General features: G+C 41.4%; 1 protein-coding gene across 1 annotated transcript in view; it reads right to left on the bottom strand.

Moving 5' to 3' along the window:
* Positions 1 to 1,249: 1,249 nt before the first annotated feature.
* Positions 1,250 to 21,418, bottom strand: part of COX10 (cytochrome c oxidase assembly factor heme A:farnesyltransferase COX10) — a 96,366-nt gene continuing 76,197 nt past the window's right edge. The window contains exons 6-7 of the mRNA XM_081895736.1: positions 13,323 to 13,555; positions 1,250 to 1,855 (exon numbers count right to left, since the gene is read on the bottom strand). Of these exons, the coding sequence (XP_081751862.1) occupies positions 1,449 to 1,855; positions 13,323 to 13,555 (640 nt within the window). The 3' untranslated portion in view covers positions 1,250 to 1,448. The remainder of the gene's footprint in view (positions 1,856 to 13,322; positions 13,556 to 21,418) is intronic.

Genomic DNA, 21,418 nt, shown 5'->3' with positions numbered 1-21,418 from the left:
GGTTGTTCAGCCACAGTAGTTACACCCTGAAGGTTATTTCCTTGTTTCAGATTGGTTAAAAATGTTTTCTCCGTGGCCAGACTGAGCTGATTCCATCCGTTCTGTATTTCCATTTCCATCAGGGTTGCTTGATGATGTGTTGCAGGAAATAAGAGTCGGAAATTCAGGAAACGGAAATTCAGACAACAAATAGCTCCTTCCTGGATGGAGGATGGCAATCATAACCTACTAGCAAAAAGGCTGCTATGAAAGAAGGATGGCATGAAAGTTGTCAAAGGTCTGATGGGGTGGAAATTTGCCGGGCATAAGTTTGTTTCCTGTCAAGCAGGCCGATTGTCAGAAAACCAAGAATTGAGCTGTACACTTCCAGTCAATGGGCAGATTTTAGTGCTAGGAGTCATTCCTGGAGCTACCCAAACTGTCGGGCCCTTCTAACCCCATGGCTTTGACTGCAAATACTACCAGGTACTAACATTCTTTATTTTAAGGGTTATTATTTATGATCCGCTTAAATGCCAAAAGGACTTCTAAGTTGGTAACCAGAGATGAGGTGAGGGCTTGTACAGAGCAAAGACCTGGCTGATGGGAAAGCCATGTATTTCTGCATGATGGTCTGCCTTTAAACATACATTGGGGGCTTTATGTTTCATGTGTGTGTGCGCGCGCACACACATATACATGCATGCACGCATACACGCGCGCACACACACACACTATATGTGTACCCCTTATTATTCTCTCTCTCTCTCTCAAGTAGTCATGGCTGTTTTTCCTTTTTAAGAGCTTTTTAATAGCTCCAGTCAAACTTCTCTGTATCTTTCCTTTATGAACTGTCTATACCATATTCAGAAAAAGTTTAAATAAAGGTGGAAATTGGGTACCCTCATAGGTTAATAGCATCTATGAGAGGATGACACTACCCAGTGGTTTCTTTCAGCTCCAAATACTGTTACTCCCTTCCACTTTCCATACAGAATGAGAATATACTCCTAGAAACTAGGGCAGAGTGATTTTTGCATATTGTTAAGCTAACCCTCCTGTTCTGGTGTGGAAAAGTGCAGATGCATATGAGTCACCTGTGGGAACTGTTGCCGAACTAGATTCAGCAGGCTTGCCATACATCCTTAAGAATTAGATAGAGATTTGTTCCTTCATCAGTATGCTATTAAGATATAACATGCATCTTAGCATCATCTCTGTATAGTCAATGAAAGGATCTCACATTCGAAAATCAAATCCAAGAGTCATGTGTGTGTCCCAAATCAAATGATTTAATTTGAAAAAAATCACAGAGAGTGTTCACTGGACACAAAATATTCTCTCTGAATACATCAACAGAAAACCTCCCTGCTGCATGATAACTGAAATACGTATGTCATTTTGAATAGGAGCTTCTGAAGCCAATAGTTATCACAAAGGCAACGTGAGTTTTCCAACATGATGCGACCTCAACTCAAGGATTCCTTTTCGTTGTCCTTTTTGTACCAAGATTTCTTGCAAGTCAGCATGAGCAAGAGGAGCATTGGCAAGTGCCACAAGCTGCAGAAAAACAACTTCCGGGAGCTGCCACGGTCAGCGTCTCTGTAGAAACGAAAGCCAAGGTAGGAAATGTACAGGTTGATGGGAAGAGAAATTATGGGGAAAGTCCACGTGGTGACATCAAGGATGGGAGCCAGTGATGAAAGTCCAATTAAGGCGAGGCAATGACGCAGAGCCACCCGCCTGCACATTTCTGGGTGGGTGACAGACATCATGCAGTAGCCACCTCTGGAGTAATCTTCGCGGAGCCCCCAGCTGAGTGCATTGAAATGAGGGAACTGCCAGGAGTAGAGAATCCCCCCCAGCAGCAATGCTCCTGCAAACAAAGAGAAATCAAGGCATTAGGGTGTATGCCAGGGCCACTGATACAGAAATCGGGACAACTTGGCTGAAGTTTCTGCGTCTTCATTTTGTACACCCAGTAAATCACTTGCAGGTGCAGAAGTCTCATTAATATAATCAGCTTGCCCCAAGGCAGTGAAAGGTATACAGGATGGAGCTGTGTGGAACAGTTTACTCGACTCTCCACATAAACTCCAAATACCCTTTTCAGATGCAGGAGTTGCTAAATGTTACTCTTAAAAAAAGATGCTTCTATCATTCTATCATTTTTGGAGTAAGAACACTTGCAAAAGGCTCAGAACCCAAGCAATGTATGTGCTACTTCCATGGGATGCAGGGATGTTTTTTGCATTCCTTGTCCAACCTGTTTACTTCTAGTACGTTTCCGGCAAGTCATACATACACAATTTAATCACACTTCTCATCTACAATTTTGAATTCGGCATTGTTTGTATTTTTGTTCACACAATTATATGTTTGCAGAAAGCAAGAAACTGAGGCTTTCGGAACCAAAAACAGTGCCTGAGGCTTCATCTGGAGACAATAAAAAGATGATGGGCTAACTGATTATGACTTCTTGATAGGGTGGCCACATGTCCTACTTTTCAGAGGACAGTCCTCTATTGGAAGAGGTGCTTTTTTAAAGATAAAGAACCATAAAAAGGAAAGCAGGACCCCTGAAGTTGCTTGACAGTAGTTACCAACCTGGAGAACCGACTGAGCAGGCACACAGGTCACAGTTCTCCCCACTAAGGTGAAATGCATTGTATTTCTATTTAAATTATTATTTTAAAATCTGCACCTCTACATGTAAAATAGCATTATGTAAATGTTATGCTAATCTGTGGGGGGTTTTTTTTGGTGATGCATAAATGGTGACCTTACTTCTTAAGCCATCATCATCAATTCTAGACTGTAAGTAGAAGACAATGAGCAAAATATCTACGAACTGCATATCTATCTATCATCTATCTATTTAGAATAAAAAAAAATCTTAGACTCTTCTGTGAGATGAGAAAAAAACACACTTTCCATTTGTTGTAGAAAACACTTAAGATACATTTTATCCTTTGGTCTCCACATTTGGTTCCACCTTTTTGATACTTCACACAACATATTTTCACATAGGCCAAGCTGACTGTACATCAGCTCTGCGCAGAACCCACTCCGCAAAGGTACACATATAAAACAAATACAGTGAAGAATACTCAATAAACTTTGGCTACTGAATAAGTTTTTAAAATTTTGCTCAGCAGAAATCTAGAGAAGATTCCAGTCACCACCTGCATGTTACCTTGCTATATTTTGCCATAGGTTTCCTAAGCAGAAATGTATGTTGCCAACCCTATAACAGCCACATAACATAGGGCTACAGAGGGCCAAAAGTGTTAAGTAACTAACTTCTCAATCATAGGACCTTCTGTTGATCCATGAATGCTTGGCAGAGACCTGAAACTGAAGAGTAAACAATTCATAGAATTATAGAATTGTAAGGTTGTTTCAGTTCTTTCAACATTCGGGGTCTCTGTATTACCTATCCCTGTACACCACCTAAAAGTTTATACAGAAGCAAGAATTAAAGGGGAAAATAGGCCCAGAGATCCACTGAATATAACTATGGGAATATTTCCTCACAACTGCAGTCTTTCAAAAACTTATGCTACAAGACTAGATCCTGCTCCACTGAAATTTAGCACAGATGCCCATTAGAATCTGCTTCATTCTGTTTCACAAGGGACATCTTTAGGGCCTACGCTTTAATAAAGCTTGACTGATTTTCACAGATTCAACTTCTGAAGTGATGTTGTTACAGTGGAGTTATGCCTTCTTGTAGAAGATGAATCAAAGTCCATTTTGTTTGCAAAGGGATGGACGCTGGGAGCAACAAGAAGGCAAGATGTCTCAGAAATAACTTCCAACTCTCACTTCCTTGTCAAAAAACAACCAACATTTCAGGTGAAACTCCCAGCTCCAAACCAGACAACTGATGTGCCAAACAAGGGGAGTTGTTTTATGAGGGGCCTGCCTTCTCACGCAATCTTTCTAGGAGTTACTACAAAGTCAACTTGATTGCAACATGCGTGGCTTCGTTTCTTGCTGTGCAATACAGAATTAGGTTTTTCAGTGCAACTGGGTCCAGACTCTACCTTTACATTTTCAAAACCTTTGTCTGACAGGGCAGACTTGTAGCGATGCTGGGATTACTCAAAGTGCTGATACAGAAATAGCCACTTGTGTTCCCACTCTGGGGGTACTTAGTAGCAACTGGTGCTATTTTGCAGGCTTAGTCGGGAGGAGCCTCCTAGCAATCCTACATGGAGATTCAGAGATTCAATAGCAACTGGAACAGCGTTGTCTGCCTCTATCTCAATTGCCATGCAGTGGATAGTGCTTCAGTAGCAGTGGCATAAATCTTTATGTGCTCCTCTGTGCAAATTCCTTTGGATGAGGCTATAAAAAATGCACTCTAAACTAAATCTTAAGAGAATATAAATTATTTTTTACTGTTTTTACTACACTGTGTCAGCTGCCCTGAGAAAATGTTTCCAAATTCCAAATTACTTGGAAGTCAGTATGATTTTGCCAAATGGTTCTTACTCCCTACTGTGTATGGGATTCCAGTTTAAGTGTATTTATGTGTGCATTATGGGAAAAGACCCATCAAGGCTGAACTACATACAGCATGATGCTAGGTGCAACACTGATAATATGCCTGCATGCTTGTTTTTTAAAAAGTGATGTTAGGCGCAGGTGGTGATGTCTTGATTTTGTCAGGATTGCAGAAGTAGGAAGCAGATGTTCAGCCCTTTCATACCTCATTGAAGTACTAATGGAGATCATCCCTTTCCCATGGCTGTGTTGGCCCTGAAAAGAAAGCTCCCATTTTCTTCTTGGGATAGGTAACAGCTGGGAGACTGTCAGAACTGCTGCTGAGAAACAGTTGGGTTTCCTATCCTGACCATGTAATATGGGTGCCAATGATGCATTTGGTGCCATGACAAGTTTGGCTGATAGTCAACTTCCTGTAGTTAACCTGTGCTTAATCTAGTACTTCTGCTATTGTTGAGTGGTGTTACTATTTCAGGAGGATATTTTCAGCAACCTTTAAGGTTCCACATAAGATTGAAGGTGCAGGATATTCGTGCTTTTCTATCTAAAGCTGTCAAGCACAATGATGTTCTTTTAAAACTCATGACTGTCCTAGGTGTATGCAAAAAGTCTTGTAATGGTAGCATGATTTGCTAAACTAAGTTATAATTCACAAACTTAAGACAAAAGCCAGAAGCACTTTTATGTTAAAAACTCAGCATGGAAAACCAGGCTTATAGCTGGAGCTCCAAACTGACTTGCTACCTCTTTCATTGTCTTGGTTTTTGGCTTCACAGATGTATGACAGAGATCACCAACCAGGCATGTAAAATAAACACAGAATGGTTAAAATATCAGCTCCAAAACAGATGTTGAAGTCTTATTGCATTTCCTAAAGCCATTGTTTACTGCCTTGGCAACCCAAGAATGCTGTTTTGCTTAGAGCACAATTTTGGTAATTCTTCTGCCTTGAATAATATGAAGGAATTTTAAAATCATTTCCAGATTCTGGTAGCTGACTGACACATGAGGGGGAGGTTAAGAGTGGAGGGGGGGCGGGAAGCACCAGCTTCTTGTCTCTCTAGGAAATAAATTAAATGTTTAAGTTTATGTAAGACGTTATAGGGATTTTGAAGTCTAAGTTTAGCCATTAATGGCCTCTACTTAGAACTGTGTGTGGTTGTTTTCTTCTATCTTGGTATGGTAACAAACCAGCTACTCTTAGCTAAAAAGATGCTAAAACAAATTACTCCTCCTTGGTCCAGATGAGGGAGATTAGAGCTGGAAAACAAGAGCAAATCCAGCTGCACCCATTTGCCTTTGGATAAACACGGCTGGCGGTTATGTAGCTGTAGTTGTTCCATGTTCAACCTGGAAAATGAGATGAAGTATAACTGAACCTTATCTTTGCCTACAGAATTAGGTTTCCATCATCTGAATATGCCCGTCAGCAAAAGCTGATCCAGCAAAAACAACACACTACCTGCCCACACTGAAGCAAGGAAGATATAGCAGTGATGGATGGAGAGATCGGTTAAGACCTCCAAATTATGTGGTTAGAAAAATCCAATTTCGGCTCTACTTTTAATACTGTAAGACAGAATGCAGCAATTTGTCAAGATGCATTTTGCATAACTCAATAGGACTGAAAGTTTTGTGGTGGGAGAAAGGAAGAAATACTAGGGTACAAGAATAGATGGAAATCTAAAATATATCTGTTTCCACAACAGGACCTCCTTTCCATTTCTTCCTTCACCTTTGGGTTGGGGGATACTCTGGGGCAGATATTTGGGGCACGCAGGGAGCTGCATGGGAGAGGAGAGGAAGGGGGAAGTGAGTTCAAATGGGTCTTACTGCCAAAAGTGACTATAAGATTGCAGTCTCAATCTCTTTAAACAGAATCTATATCCCTTGATCAAACCAAATGGAAACAGTCAAGTGAAGTTTAAGTAAGTTTTGAGTACAAAGGTTCTCTCTCTCATAGACACATATGGAGATCAAGTGTAGGGGCAATGATGGAAAATACCTGCTTTGTGTTATTCTGTAGGGTGCCTTGTGATGTTTTGTAGGATGTGGTGCCACAAGTAAATTTTCCCCAGATGATCTAAATGTTCTTGCAGACAGGGAAGTCAGTCTTTCAGGTAACCTGGCCCTGAGTTGTTCAGGGTTTTATACGTTAGTAACAAGACCTTGTACATGACTGGCTAGCTGCACAGCAGCTGTTCCTTACGCACAGGTGTAAAATTATGTGTGCATCAAGGTGTTCCACTCAACCACCTGGGCACAGCATTCTCCAAAAGCCTCCAGACCAGTCTTAGGGGAAGTCCCACAAAGAACAAATTATAAGAGTCCAATTGTAAAGTTACCAATGCATGAATCATAGTGTCCAAGTTTAAAATTTGTTACCACAACCAATTAGAATGGTTGATTGGGAAACATATGAATGAGAAAGTGAGAACTTTATTAAAATCAACACCAGGTCCAATAGGTGGATAAGAGTACCAACATTCAGGGGGGTTCACAAGGAAGGGGTGGGCATGTGGTGAAGTGCAGAACAAGGCATAAATCTTCCGTAGAAGATGTTGACTGCATGTTACTTTGCCACACATTCTCCTTTGGATCTCTCCTTCTCTAGCATCTGCTACATCTTAGTCGTTATATATGCTAGTGGCAAACAAGCCATTTGCAATATTCAAAGTCTTACTTCTTCTATGGTACCCATATATCATATTGGTGCCTCTGATTGTAGCAGTGGCTATGACGACCAAAAACACTGTCAAAATAAAGGTTGTGAATTTGAAGCCTAGAAGTTTGACCACAATCTGGTCAAGGCAAGTCTTGGCCGTTTCCAGTGACCACTGTTTTGAAACCATGTCCAGGTGTAGCGAGGAAATGATGACGGCATTTAACAGTTATCATTTATACGGCACCATCAACATGCATAGTTCCCAATGGGAAGAATAGAAGGAGAGACATAAACTGGCAGTAAGGGTGAACATGGGCAGGATATGCCTTGAGCTTCATTACAAGTGCTTAGGCTTGGTTTCGGCAGAGGAAGAACAGTAAGTGTCTGTGTCGAAGTTCTTCAAGGAAACTGAATTTGGGGGAAGAGTCTGGAGGAAATAAGATGCAGCATCAAATGGTTTCTGGAGGCAGTTCTAGGCATTGAAGATGTGGGGGACGGACAAAGGATGGTGGAGATGGAAGAGTGAAGATTATGGGGATGGATATGCGGGCAGAATAATCAGGGGAGGCAGAGTAATGAAGGCAAGGACAAATGTTTGTGCTAGATCCAGGAATGGAGCAGGTAAGAAAGGGTGTCATGTGCTCTCAGTGATGACAGAGCTGAATGATTTTGGTCAGAGGCAAGGGAGTAGGTGGGAATGTGATCGTAGAGATGTAAAGACTGTAGCAGTTAAGGTGGGAGATGACTGGAAGTTCCAGCAAGGCTGCAAGACAAGAAAGGCCATATTTTTGCAAGGCACTAAGGGAAGTTCACCAACTTGCTTGCAAGAGGATATTTTTAACACTTTTTTTAACTCAACACAACTTTAAAAAGTTAATTTTAGCTCTCTAAACCTCAAACACTGCCTTTTCTTAAGCCAATGCAATTTTCCTGCTACTACTCTGGTGCCCCCTACTGGTTACTTCATAATGCATATTTGGGGGGTGAGGTGAACTGGAGCAGCTGTCCCATATGGGCCATTGAATATTCTTTATTTGGAAGATGAAAGCACTTGGAACTTAACACAGCTGTGTACAGTGTGTAGGTGACAATGAATTTACTGAGTGGGCTTCGACTTTGATTGCATCAGTCCCTCAGGTGTCCCAATAGCAGAATCACTATCGCTTTTGTGTCTGCAAAAGAAAGCGTGGGTGGGGGAGGCAAATAATCGACTGACTTTTGTCTTATTAAATTTAAAACAGCTGCCTACTAGCCCTGCCCATCTGCCTCCACATTTACTACATGGAGCAACGGGGCCCTCTGCCATTGTGTGTCCTATGCTCACAGATCAATGATGACATACCTCTGTCTTTTGTACAAACTGAGTAAGAGGCTTCTTGGATCATCATTTTGAAGAGGAAGAGAAGTCTCAAGCCTCTGCTAAGGTCAATCAATGCCAGCCCACATCTCTAGGCCTCTATTTCTACAGCCAGGATAATGTGCTCCAGGCAAAAATTTGTCTTTTTCTCTAAAGCTGCTCAGTTACACATTTTGCCAGCAGGCTGTTCAAAACATGATCCAGTTAATTAAAAAAAATAAAATTTGAAGGAAATAGGAACAAAGTTCAGTGTCACTTATTCTGAACAAAGTGAGGTCCTCTCTTTACTGCTCTCCTTCCGGGCAGACAAGGGCTATACAAATGAGGAAAGGCTCTACACAATTGTCCTTTTCCTCTCTCTTCACTGTTTTGTTGCTAAACCCATCCATCTGCCAAATGTCACTTGCTGATAAGAACTGCCCAGTTTAAAATCCCCCGGTTGTAAATAGATGTTGGCTGACATAATTAATGTCTAGCCCACAACCCAATTTGAATTACAAAGTCAAGGCAATTTGAAAATCAGCCTCTGCGTGATTACCGTTGGTACATACACAGGCAGTCTATAAATTCCATAGCCCCAGGAATTATTTAAATTTTCAGAAAATGAATGAAAATCAGGACAAGATGTCTTTCAGGAAAACAGAAGGTAAAAGTGGGGCATCTGAGATAAACTAAATAGTCTCTTGAGATAAACATTCTTGGGAGCAGTAATACCAATGGCTCCAGGCCACTGTGGGTCTCTAACGTCTGTTACATTTGCGAGGCTGTTATCTGCTTTGCCACCACCACCTACCCAGAGTAAATCCCCTTAACTGATAAAGCACATTATGGCAGAGATCCCCCGCTTGTCACTTCAAGCAAACTGGGTGGCTCAGAATTGGATGTGCTTTCATGGCACCGGGTTGCTATGTTCTGCAGTCTCCTGAGTACACTTCAGATGCTGGGAGCTAGCCACCACTCCTGAAAGGATACCAGACCCTATTGCTTTCATAAGGAAATGTGGTAATGCCAAGACCTGAGTCCCAGGCTGTACAACACACAGTATGAAATTCCCCATTACAATATTTAAACTTCTTCTTCTTCTTTAAAAAAGGGCATATTATTAATATTCCTCTTTTTGGCCGTGTTACTAAACACAAGCCATGATCTCCTGCCAGCAAGAGAGAAGTTTGATCTGAGTCTTACTGCTTCTGTAAAAATGAGACTGCTTTGTTCTTTTGGCATTTTCCACCAGCCTCCCATTTCCTGTCATGATAATGTTCTTCCTCCTTGAAACAGGGGAAAAAAAGAAACTGGAGATGGGGTTCCCTTTCGGGGAGGGAAATTCTCTGTACCCGCCTTGGCAAGTGCATGCGTTCGCCTTGCTGAGAGATGCTGGTCCCAGCCCATGAACCTGATTAAATTTAACACTTGTGCAATTTCTGCTACCACAGTTGATGATAAAATTGACTCTGAGCATTGTCAGTTTAAACCTGGCCAATTTTAGCCAACCAATGCTCACAGAGAAAGGTTCATATTTTGATCCTGAACTGTTCCCTAGGAAAAAGTTATATGATGTGGCAAGCGCTCGAGACTGGAACTGATCAAGTAAACATACAGTCTGCTTGAGCAACGGCGGTTGCATTGGCTAGATGCCCTCTCCTCCCCACCTCCCTGGAGAAGCAGGAGACAGTTTTGATAGTAAAATGAAGGAAGGATGAAAAAGTGATTCACCTTGCATGACTGGCTTTAGCATAATAACCAGAAAAGAATTGGACTGCTTTCTTGAGAAGAAGCTCCCCAATAAAAAGTAAAACATAGCAAGCACTATAGGCAGCCTTAAAATTTCTTTCTCCCCAGCTTTATGTTCCTTATCGCTGCTCAGTAGGGTAGGCTCTTTCCCCTTCTTTTTAACAAGGTGCAAATGTATCCCCACGCTTCTACCTAAAGCCAGGTTGCTTCAGCTAGTTAATTAGGAAACATTAATGGGTTCCAGAGATGTGGCTTACATGATTTGGAAGCAGATGGCATACTCCGGTTGTCCATACCAAAAAGCATTCCTAACATCTATAAGAAACTATCAACCAACTGCAGGCCGGAGCCTTTAATCAAAGAAATAGTTTCTGTGCATGGATAGCTCCCCCCGCCCTCCTGCAAATAAGCCTATGGTTGAGCGTTTTGAGTGGGAAGGGGAAGAGGAGATCCAATGCTTAGTTATTATGAGAGAACATGGGCTAAAAAGCTTCTTCTGAGATTGGCCACTATTACCTATTCCAGTGCTTCCCCCCCCCCCGGGGGTACTCAAGTACAGGGACCTCTACCTCCTCCCAAATATTAAAAGTGTGGCACTTACTGTACTAACTTCATGAGCCCTGCCAATTACTACTCAGAGTTATGTATATAAATAACATGTATAATTGGCCTAGATTCAACTAACAAGTCCCGCTTGCGGAAGCCAACATTTGGTGCTGGTTTCTGACACTTGGAGAGAGACAGATAGGGTTGGGCATTTTCCATATCAAGAAACAAAATAAAATTCAGATTCTGTCTTAGGGAATAATCCAAACTCCATGGTCAGAATTATCTGTGTATATTACCAACACGGCATGTATTTGCTTAGCAAGGTATCGGTACCTTTTAACAGTGAGATTTTCAAGGAATTTGGGTTTGGTTTTAGTGAGTTGCAGAACAGAGGGGAAGACAGAGAGGCAGCAGAAGCCACAGGACTTGTAATTGCAGCCAGAAACACAGTGCAGATAAGTGAACATGACAACTGTACAGCAGAAGCCCTGCTTTGGTTGTTGAACATTCACTAGTCATGTCACACAGCTTCTAATATGAGCTAAATCGTTTGAATTAAACTTCTTTGTCTCCTTCACTGCAGAAAGGCTAGAGTTAGGACCTTCTTGCATTTTCATCTTGATTTTCTCTATCACGTTCCCCTGGTTCATAACTGAATCTGTTCACATTCTCTCTCCTTTCTACTACTCTGATCACTTGTGCCTAGAACAACAAATGCTTTGCAATGCTAAGAAGAATACAACTTGCCCCCCAAAAGGCTGGTCACCTCAGGAAGCTTCATTAAGACCGACCCTGCATTTTCAGGTCTCTGTAGCCTTTGCTTCAAAAGCAGCAGCATCAATGAAGGGAGCAGGCCCACTGAGCTAGCACAACATTTCTCTGATCTTGTTGCATGAATTTGAGATCCTGCCGTGACACACACTGCAAAGAGAATCACAACAGCACTGCAAAACCGAAGGTTATGTTTGATCTTCAAACCAGGAGGAGTCACATAATCCTGGTTGACTTTTGGCTGACTCTGTGATGAATAGTTCCTGTAGAAACACAGAGCATGTGAGCACAGAAGAGGGAGAGAAGGATAAAGGCTTGCACTTATATATGCCTGAGGGCCAAACTGCACACAACACTAAATGCATCACTTGGAAGCATGGGAAGTTTTTTTAATTAAAAAAAATTAGTAACAGGTGCAGGGGAGAGACCTGCAGCTTCAATCCTTCCACCCCAAGTTGTGATCTCAACAAAGTTTGTCCATTTGCAGTGTTATTAGTATGAGGGCTAGTACTAGCTCACTTTTGGACCAATGGAAAGCTGGAAAGCAGGACAATTGTTCCCTAGCAACTGCTATTCGGGGGCCACTAAGACCAACTTAGCAGCTCCCTTTAATCATTATCCTTTCACATGATTACAACCAAGAGAGAGGAGAGCAGGGCTGCACTCTGTGGCCCTGCCCTGTCTCCTAAAGATCTGAGGGCTCCTTGAGTGGTTTAGAATCCTGTGCCTACTTGCACAGAACTAGGCTCTCCATATTTCAGACCTTTAAGCCCTAGTCTTCAGCAGCTGAAGAGGGATAGTGGTTAGGAGAAATAAGGATGTTTTGCCCCGATGTAAGTCTCTTCATGCTGACTTACACTGAACTGTGCTTGTCATTTTATTGCCAATTCACCCAGTTAAGAAAAATCATTTTGGAACTCTTTGAAACTCTTTTGTTTTTAACACTTGGCCACCTCATTGCTCAGCTCTAATGCAAGTTTAATTATGAGCAAGTTAAAAAGTACTGGGTCTAATAGAGCACACTTTTCTCATCCCTCCACTGTGAGAACAGTCAATTTATTCCTACCCTCTGCCATTGTTTTGATCCTAAGTGCTAGCGGCCTGGCTCCTTTTTGGTTCAAGCGGAACCTGTCCCTTTTGTATACGCTTGGCTTATTACAAAACCTTCTCCAGTGCCTAAGAAGTCAAAAGCTGTCCTTTGACACTGCAATCTTAGGCATGCATTGAAACGCCTCAGCTTTGCCTGTCTACCTGGCACTGCAAATGGGACAGGTAGAATTCTGGAGGAAGCAATTCTGAATTTCAGCTTCTTGCTTACTCACCTAAAGTTTGCTTCCAATACTGCACAACTACATTTCCCCATTTCACTGATGCTGACCTGCACCATGACTGTCATCTTTACTCTGACGGTATCTACCAGTCTAACTAGATGAAACGTGACTTCCACAACCTTTGCACTAGGTAGGTAAGTCATTATGCAGTTTACACACCCCTGTTGGCCTACGACTGAACTGAATGGGTCCTGAACCTAAGACAGTCTTGGTTTTTTTTACTGCAAAATGCCAAGTCAGTGGAAGAGAGAGTCATGCAGTATACAGAGAAATATGCAGATCCTAGATAATACGAATGATACTCGTGGGCATTGGTTAAAAAGACATCTCTCTATTGGGAATGAAGTCATTCAATTGGCCCTAAGAGGAAGACACTCAATTCTCTTCCTCCTCATGGTCCATTCCCCCCCCCCCGAGTAATTCTCACCTGCATCCAGACTGCCAGTTGCTGCTGTCCAACCCATAATTGGGGGAATAGCACCAACCACAGCTCCTACCCATGTATTGACAATGCTAATTCTTTTCAGCGGTGTGTAACAGCATGTGTACAGGATGATGTTGAAGGCTCCCAGGGCTGCAGTAAGAGGATTTACTCCGAAGGTGAGCAGAGCTATTCCTGGAACAGCACAGGAGGCAGCGAAAGACACAGCAAGCAAAGGGCTGTAAAAAAAAAGAAAAAGAAACAAACAAACAAGAAAATGTAAAAATATGTTAGTGAAAGGATTCTGAAGGTAGATTTTTATTACTGTTACCTTTTTATCCAATGCTTTCCTGATAATTCTTTTTTATTAAGAAATCTTAAATCGGGCAACAGTGATAACCACAGAATAAATGTACATTTAGCAAACACCTACTAGAGTGTAACTTCTTCAGTGGTGTACAGAGAACAATCAGCAAATTTGACCAGCAGGCAAAACAGGTCAGGTGCAGTCCAATGCAGGCTGGTCTCGACATAGCTTTTGTTTTTTTGCTCCTGCCAAGGGGTGTTGAGGGAATTTGAGGAAGCTATATAGGCAGCAGAGCTTCCCTTCCTGGGAATTTAGGCAGGTGTGTATGCAAGTTGCCATTAGGCATGTTAAAGCTAAACATCCACCTAGAGACAGACACACACAACTATTACATTGTTTATAGCATAGTGCAAGAAACATGCCTACATATTATCCAAGCTTTAATTACACAATGTAATACTTTCAACAGAAATTTGTGTTCAAAATTTATTGCCCTGATTTAGCAGAATTTATCGGAATCCTAGAAGCTTAAACTATGGGTTTCACTAAAGTTCCAGATCTGGCTACGTCAACTCTTGACAGTGGGGAAGAAACTATTTTTAATAAAGCATCTAAATGTTTGGTGTAGATTTTTATAGCCCCACACAGACCAGTCACCTCATAGTGTTTTATACACAATTGCAAAATAAGCCTAAGCATGGATGTGCACGGATCGTGTTAGAATGCTGAGAAGGAATAAATGTCTGCCTCCAATTTAACTTTTAATTAAATGGACCAGGCCAACAATTTGATAAGCTGGAACATGATTTTACCAGCTTTACAAACCCAATTGTGGATTTTGCCGATTTACTTTAGTGGAATGCAATGTTTATCAGATTTTTCTCACAAGCTTCTGAGCCAAGAAAAAATGTTCTTTTGAATACATGCAGCTTTCAGTGAACACATTCAAGCACTGATCTTGTAACACTTGGACCTATATTTACACAACAACATTAGTTAAGAAGTGACAGAGTTTTGTCATGTGAATCTAGCACCCTGGAAATGGAGGCAAGCTCATCACTTGATCACTTGGCTCAAGTATCTGTGTAAAGATAGCTGAATGGACTGATGATGAAGTTCAGAGGGAAGGGAAGAGAAAAAGACAGGAATTTTGTTACCACTTCAGATGAGCTATAAAGGATGCTGTACTTTGAACATTGTTGAAACAGAAAATAGCAAAAACAGGACACTGAAACATTTTTTAAAAGCATGTTCCTCAATTGTTCAGTGACACTTCTGAAACATTTTTTTAAAAAAGCAAACGATAACAGTAAGTTCCCCCCTTTTCAATTTTCATAAAGTGGATTAATGTGATCTAGAGTTAGGAGTGAGTAGCCATGTCTGATGATACCAAATTGTTCATGGTGCTTAAAACAAAAAGGGATTGTGATGAGCTCCAAAAGAATCTCTCCAAACTAAGCGAACATGAAAGCATTAAAATCCAAATGGAAAATCTTGTATTGTGAATGCAGAACTTGCTTTTAAAAATATGAATTATATTTTTTATATCTATTTACGCTCTGGACATGCCTTTCTTAGGTTTGCACCACTTCATGTGGCATAAAAATAAGTCAAGTGTCAACTCTTTGAGGAGCTGGCAGAACACTCTGTGAAAGCCAATATTATAGGGCTTGAGAGATTTTTATGGAAAAACACAACTACTTGCCTGTAATAGGGTTGGCTGTTATTTACCAATTTTCCATATTACTAAATTGACCCCAGTCGATGTAATGTGCAAATATCCTTTGCTATTGCAATAGGTGATGTACAGCTAAAGGCCTAATATTAAAAGCCATGTTCATGCTAGGGAGATGTAAAACGTGAAGCACTTTCTACATGGACTAGATGTTTGCATCTGGAATTTGGAAAGGCTTCTTTCATCCAGGAAACAATATTCTGCAGTATTGACTCTGCAATATTTAATTCCAGAAGGGGAGACTTTTTTCACAGTGTGCAATAGAAAAACAGGGGCCCGTTTTCCCCACCCGCCCTTGGAAATTCAATGCAGTCACACTCTGAAGAGTACCTGTGTGACAGTGACAGATCCCATGGGAGACAATATGTTCCATTTCCCTTAGTGTAACATCTGCTCTGTTGACAAGTCATAAGCAGATTTTTTTCCTGTTTGCAGACATAGCCTGGGACCTGATGATCCAGCTGGTGTGTTTTATCCGTTTTTAAAATCACTAGGGGTGTGTGTGTGTGTATGGGTGTAATCGGGAGTTAGGAGAGAACTTTGATGAGGTATGAACAGGATATACGTGGTGTGCTTGATGTACCACCCTGTAAGGCAAAAGGCTGTCAAAGCCAGCTCATATTCACAAAACAAGTAAATTCCATGAAAATTTGCACAGCTGCCTTGTCTTTGGCAGTGCTCTGAACCACCACCTCAAGAGTGCCCAAGGGCACACAACCAGCTTCTGCTGAAGACAGAGAATATTGTTACTTTATAGAACAGGTTATTTCACTCGCTTTTCACAGTTACCAAGCCAGGGCCCTTCATAAGCTACATACAGATGAGCCAGAGTGCAGCATATGCCACCCTACATTTTTTTAACTGCACTTCAAGAAAGGAAGCACAGAGAAACAGCTGCACATTTTAGAACATAGAACATACCCAAAGCCAAAGCAGTATCCAGTGTGTCTACTTTGAGAGCTGCTTTCTGCTGCCTGCATAGTGGACAACAAAGAGGCACTATTCCAGAAATCAAATTATGAACATATGCCACTGGTCTATTCGGGCTGGCAGTGGATCTTTGAGGTCTCGGGTAAAGGTCTTTCCCAGCCGTGCACATTCAGCTCCTATTCAACACAATATACCAAGAACTGAATGTGGAAAATGATGCATGGGAGGCATAATAGGAACCTGCTGAAGGATAGGGTACAAAAATAAAATGGTAATAAAATGCAATTTGCTTCTTCACTGAGCTATGGGAACCATTTTCTTAGGCCTCTGCTTCTGCACAGCCAGTTTAGTTTAAAAAGAGGATGCCTATTATTATTACTATTATTTAAATCACCATCACATTATGGCAGGAAGGAGAAGCAACCTGTGTCAAGGAAGCCCATGACCTTTGCATAGTTAAGAGCCACTGTCTATGTATTATTTGGTACACCATGTAATCTTAAGGAATATGCAAAATGCCTCCCCCTTGGCTCTGCAAGGATTACATCTCGCCGGCAGTGGGAGTGACTAAAAGCTTACTGGAGAAAGATACGCCTGAATGGAGCGAATAATCAGAGAGCTTTTTCCGTCCAAAGCTCACTGACATTTGTCTCTAATAGTGTTTGGCTGGGGCAGAGCCCCTCTAACCTCATGCCATCAACAGGGACTTCAGGACAGTGAAATAAAAAGGCTGCTTTCCTGCTCATTTAGATCAAGCTGCCACTGACACAGCAGGGCTTCCCAAAAATTGTCTGTCAGTCTGGGAAAGAACCATTCAACGATAGCTTTTGTGGGAAGGCAATCCCTTGTGAGTAAGAATCAGGTATCCATGCCCTGCACAATTGCTATGCATTCATATGGAACTCTACTCATCCTGGGCAGTGGACAGCAGTCGGTATTACAAAACCAAACCAAAACCACAGAGGCTTTTTTTTGGCACCTAATTCATGTGAGACTATAATATAAATCCTTTGAATCAAGGGCTTTTGTTACAATGAACTGGTTAAACTGCGTTTATATTTTATTGTTTTGAGACAGCTAAATACTGTCTTCCAGTGCTGAATATCAACATGATCATGGACTTGTTTCTGAATTTATCCAGGTCCATCACAATGTATCGCTCAGCTGCTCTCACTGTGCCATGAAAGAAAGAAAAAAATCGATCTATAGGAACTGGCAGACAACACAGTTGGTGAAAACAGGCTTCCGCTGTTCTTTACAAACATAATTAAGAAATGAATTGGAGGTTGAGGGAGCTACAGATTGGACATCCATAAATTAAGCCTAAAAACAGGCATTGATTAACTTCTCAGCCCTTATTACACTTTCTCTGCTGCATAAATGGAGACGTAAGCATGCATGCACGCACACGGTCGTTGAACTCTTAAGTGCATTCAAGGAAATGCTTGTGCAATTCAACCTTCCAATATTATGGAATTCTGATTATTATTTTATTATAATAAATAATGGAATCTCACTAATGGGTACATGTATACCTCCATCTGAACATGAGTGACAACATCAGCAGCATAAGGGGCCCATTTGTGAGAGACAAAATGACAGAGCTTTGTGCTTGAGCACTGCTATTTCATTTGGCAGCACAGCCCTGAGCCTCCAAATGGAAGAAATGGTATGTTGAATCAAGCACCGTACATAGCAACTTGGCTGCACACCACCTTGTTCCAAAATGGACTCTTAATTGTAGACATGTTCAAGGCAGCTTATCCAAAACTGAAGTAAACTCAAAGTGAAGGACAGCACTTTCAGAAAATCAGGCACTCTGCCCCACCTTGGGAGAAATGATAGCAACAACATCACAAATGTCTCCTCAGAAGAAAGCTGCAATGAGTTTGATGGGACTTACACCCAGGTAAGGGCGGAAAGGATTGCAAGATAAAATGTCCAGGAAGCCATAATTGCGTAGGCTTCAGGTAACTACACAGATCACCCAAACTCTAATATGTGGCAGGAGACGGTGCATTAAGGATGAATTTCCCCCATCTTGCTAACAAATGACTGTATCAATATTTTATTTTATCCAACATGGTCCTAGCTCATTTCCAGTTCCCATGGCAGCTTCTATAAAAGAATTTTTTTAAAAAAAAAAACCTAAAAAGAGAGAGCATAAGGGTAAAGCAACAGTAAAAAACAAAACAAAAACCTTTTCTTTATCTAGACTACTACCTAACAGGCAAGACAAAACCCTGAGACTGTATTCATATTCTATAGTGCTCCATGGCATACTCTTTAACACATGCATTGAGACAGCTATCCGCAATGAGACAAAATAGGCATCAACCAGGCAAATGCCCCTAACCAGCTGGCAATGCTAGTTTACATATTTGCATTTAATCAGCCTTCCTTCCTTCCAGTGGTATCTTGTGTTGTGAGCCGTCCCCCTTACGAATTCTTTGGGTTACGTGCTCTGCTAACCCGGAAGTAGATGCCCCTTGTTGCGAACTTTGCCCTGGGATGCGAGCGGAAACTGCACTCTGGCGGCGCGGCAGCAGCAGGAGGCACCATTAGGGAAAGAGTGCCTCATGTTACGAACGGTTTCCGGTTACGAACAGACCTCCGGAATGGATTAAGTTGCACCCGGGGGTACCACTGTACTTTTTGGTTGCAGGTACACCAGCAATGAAACACTTTTCTCCCCCAAAGCTATAGTTTTATTGTTGCTGCTGACAATGGGAACAATTTTAAATTAACTTTGCTTTCATTATGTTCTGCACCAACCGGTAAGTGGGAGCATGACAGTAAAGGTGAGATAGATACTCCCCAAGACAGGAATTTCATCTGCGTACAATACTGTCAAAACAGTTTATTGTAATAAAAAGAGTCATTGTGAGCACGTTTTTAAAAATGTCAACACTATACTGATTAGGAAAGGCAGAATCACCAAACAAGTTGTTGTGAAGACAGAACATGAATGAAAGATAGAAGCCTTAATGATGCTGGAAAGGTTTTCAATTTGATGATTCATTTGAATAATGTATTCACATATTGGTTTCTGAGGCAGAAGTGTTAGGCATATAACCTTCAATTAGTTATAAATGCAAACAGACTTCACAAGCCTATTTTTCCCCTTGTCAACATTGTCTCATATAATGCTGTTCAGACTTGAAAGGCTGGGTCCCTCCTACAGTTTTGGCTACATTCGCGTAAGCAAAGCTAAACCACATTAAGTACATCTGTAGGGGATGTTTGGGCATAATTACTACACCACTGTACTGTTCACACTTGCAGAGCGGTGTTGTGGACAAGTTTTGAAAGCTCCAAGATCTTTAGAAGCAACTTTCCCCAAGGTACGATTGTGACCTCTACTGAAAGCAAAGACCTGCATCTTTGCAGTGCTCTCAATGCATTAAGTATGCAGTTGCTCTAGAGCTCTAGACACCTTCTCCACAGCAGGTTCATGGGTGGTGAAACTCCAGTAATTTTTACAGATAACTGATGCCTTGACTTTTAGAAGTCATATAGTTATCGTATTATTTCAGATGTATATATGTTTCAGTACTTGAATCTAAAGGCATTTGTGAGAGAAAAGCATGTCTGTTTCCATGGGGGTTCCCCCTCTTATTTCCACTTCTTACCACACGCAGCATCACTCTGGAGGGTCTTCTAACATTTTTAAAGCCCCCCCCCCGGGGTCTACACTGGGAAGGGGGAGATGAGAAAGCCCTGATCTATGAGCAGATGTTCACCCACACATCCAACTCCAGAATTTTATTATCTAAACTTTTTTTATAAGTCACCAGTCCACATGACCAAGGAAGGCTATTTAAAGACCTAAAGCAAATATACAATGACCACTAATTTTCAAAATTTATGACTTTTATGATTTTGCACAATTACAGTTAGTAACATCAGGGTCTTTGCCACCTAAGCCATATATAACACTCGCCTACAGTACAAGGAAACACTTCCTGAAGTAACAGAATTGTTCAAATTTCAGAGGGAGATAGGCATCCACAAGGAGGTGGAATGGACTGAGAGGGAGAACCTTACCAGTCTCAACCTTTGGTAGAAATCAATATAGGAGTACTTTTGGATATGCTGGGGTAATCTTTCCCATATCAAAATGCAACCAGGGCAGTACTTTGTCACTCATTAATTTATAACACAAATGGCTCTTGTGCTTTGCCTGGTACTGATTGTCCCACCAAGTGCATACAACTACCTTTTAAAAGAACAAACACCTGGCATCTATGGCCATTTTGCTATCAAATAAAACCCCCTTCCAGTAGGCACCTATATCCTTTGTTTTATAAAAATTAAAACTGCCTCTTGGACCCCTGGAGATAAGTTCTGCTGGCAGGCACTCAGCCTGACTATTGAAACTCTTTGTGCCGGTACCACATGTGGATGCACTACTGTGGTGTATCACAAGTCTGCCATCACAAGTTCCCAGCGTGCATGAATCTAACATACCTGAACCTACTGTCTTGAGGAATACTATATCACCCATGTGGTTGGAAGGTCATCTCTGGTGCTGCTCAGTGGGGGAAATGTTTCCCTGAACTGCAGAGTTTCATGGTTAGAGTTTTACATTTTAAGGTCCAGTGTGTTTTTCCTGCTTTTCCTCCATGGTTTTCAGATAGGAAATGCTTATATTTGAGATATTGAAACACTTGCAGGTTTTGAGGGGCCTGAAGTACATCTGTATTCTTTATTTCATTTATATTTTGGTGTATCTGAAGTTGCTCTCTCTCCTTTACATTGAGACTGTACTGTGATATATGCAAAGTCACATTAGTTTATGCTGGGTGTGGGGTGGGGTTTGTGTAAAGTTAAAACTTTTGACAGAGAAGGCTTCCCCTTTATTTATTTTCAGCTTTGCGGTTGTAGTGTGAACATGTGTGCACAATGGGGAAAAATAAAATAAAATAAAATAAAGCAAAATCCACTTGAGTCAATGTGCCTTGAAAAGACATTCAGAGTATCTACAAACCAATACAAACAACATAATCAGTACAACAAACTGATAATACAATACATCTACTTATGCCAAGAACCAGGAAGAAGCAACCAAACACGAGAGAAAAGAATGGGGAGATCTTAACTCTGAGCAAAAGAATGAGTCTTTAACTA

Source organism: Podarcis melisellensis, assembly GCF_964234715.1.
Source record: "Podarcis melisellensis genome assembly, chromosome: 2".
Taxonomy (NCBI): Eukaryota; Metazoa; Chordata; class Lepidosauria; order Squamata; family Lacertidae; genus Podarcis; species Podarcis melisellensis.
The sequence above is the reverse complement of the archived record's forward strand: the minus strand, read 5'-3'. Positions and strand labels throughout refer to the sequence as shown.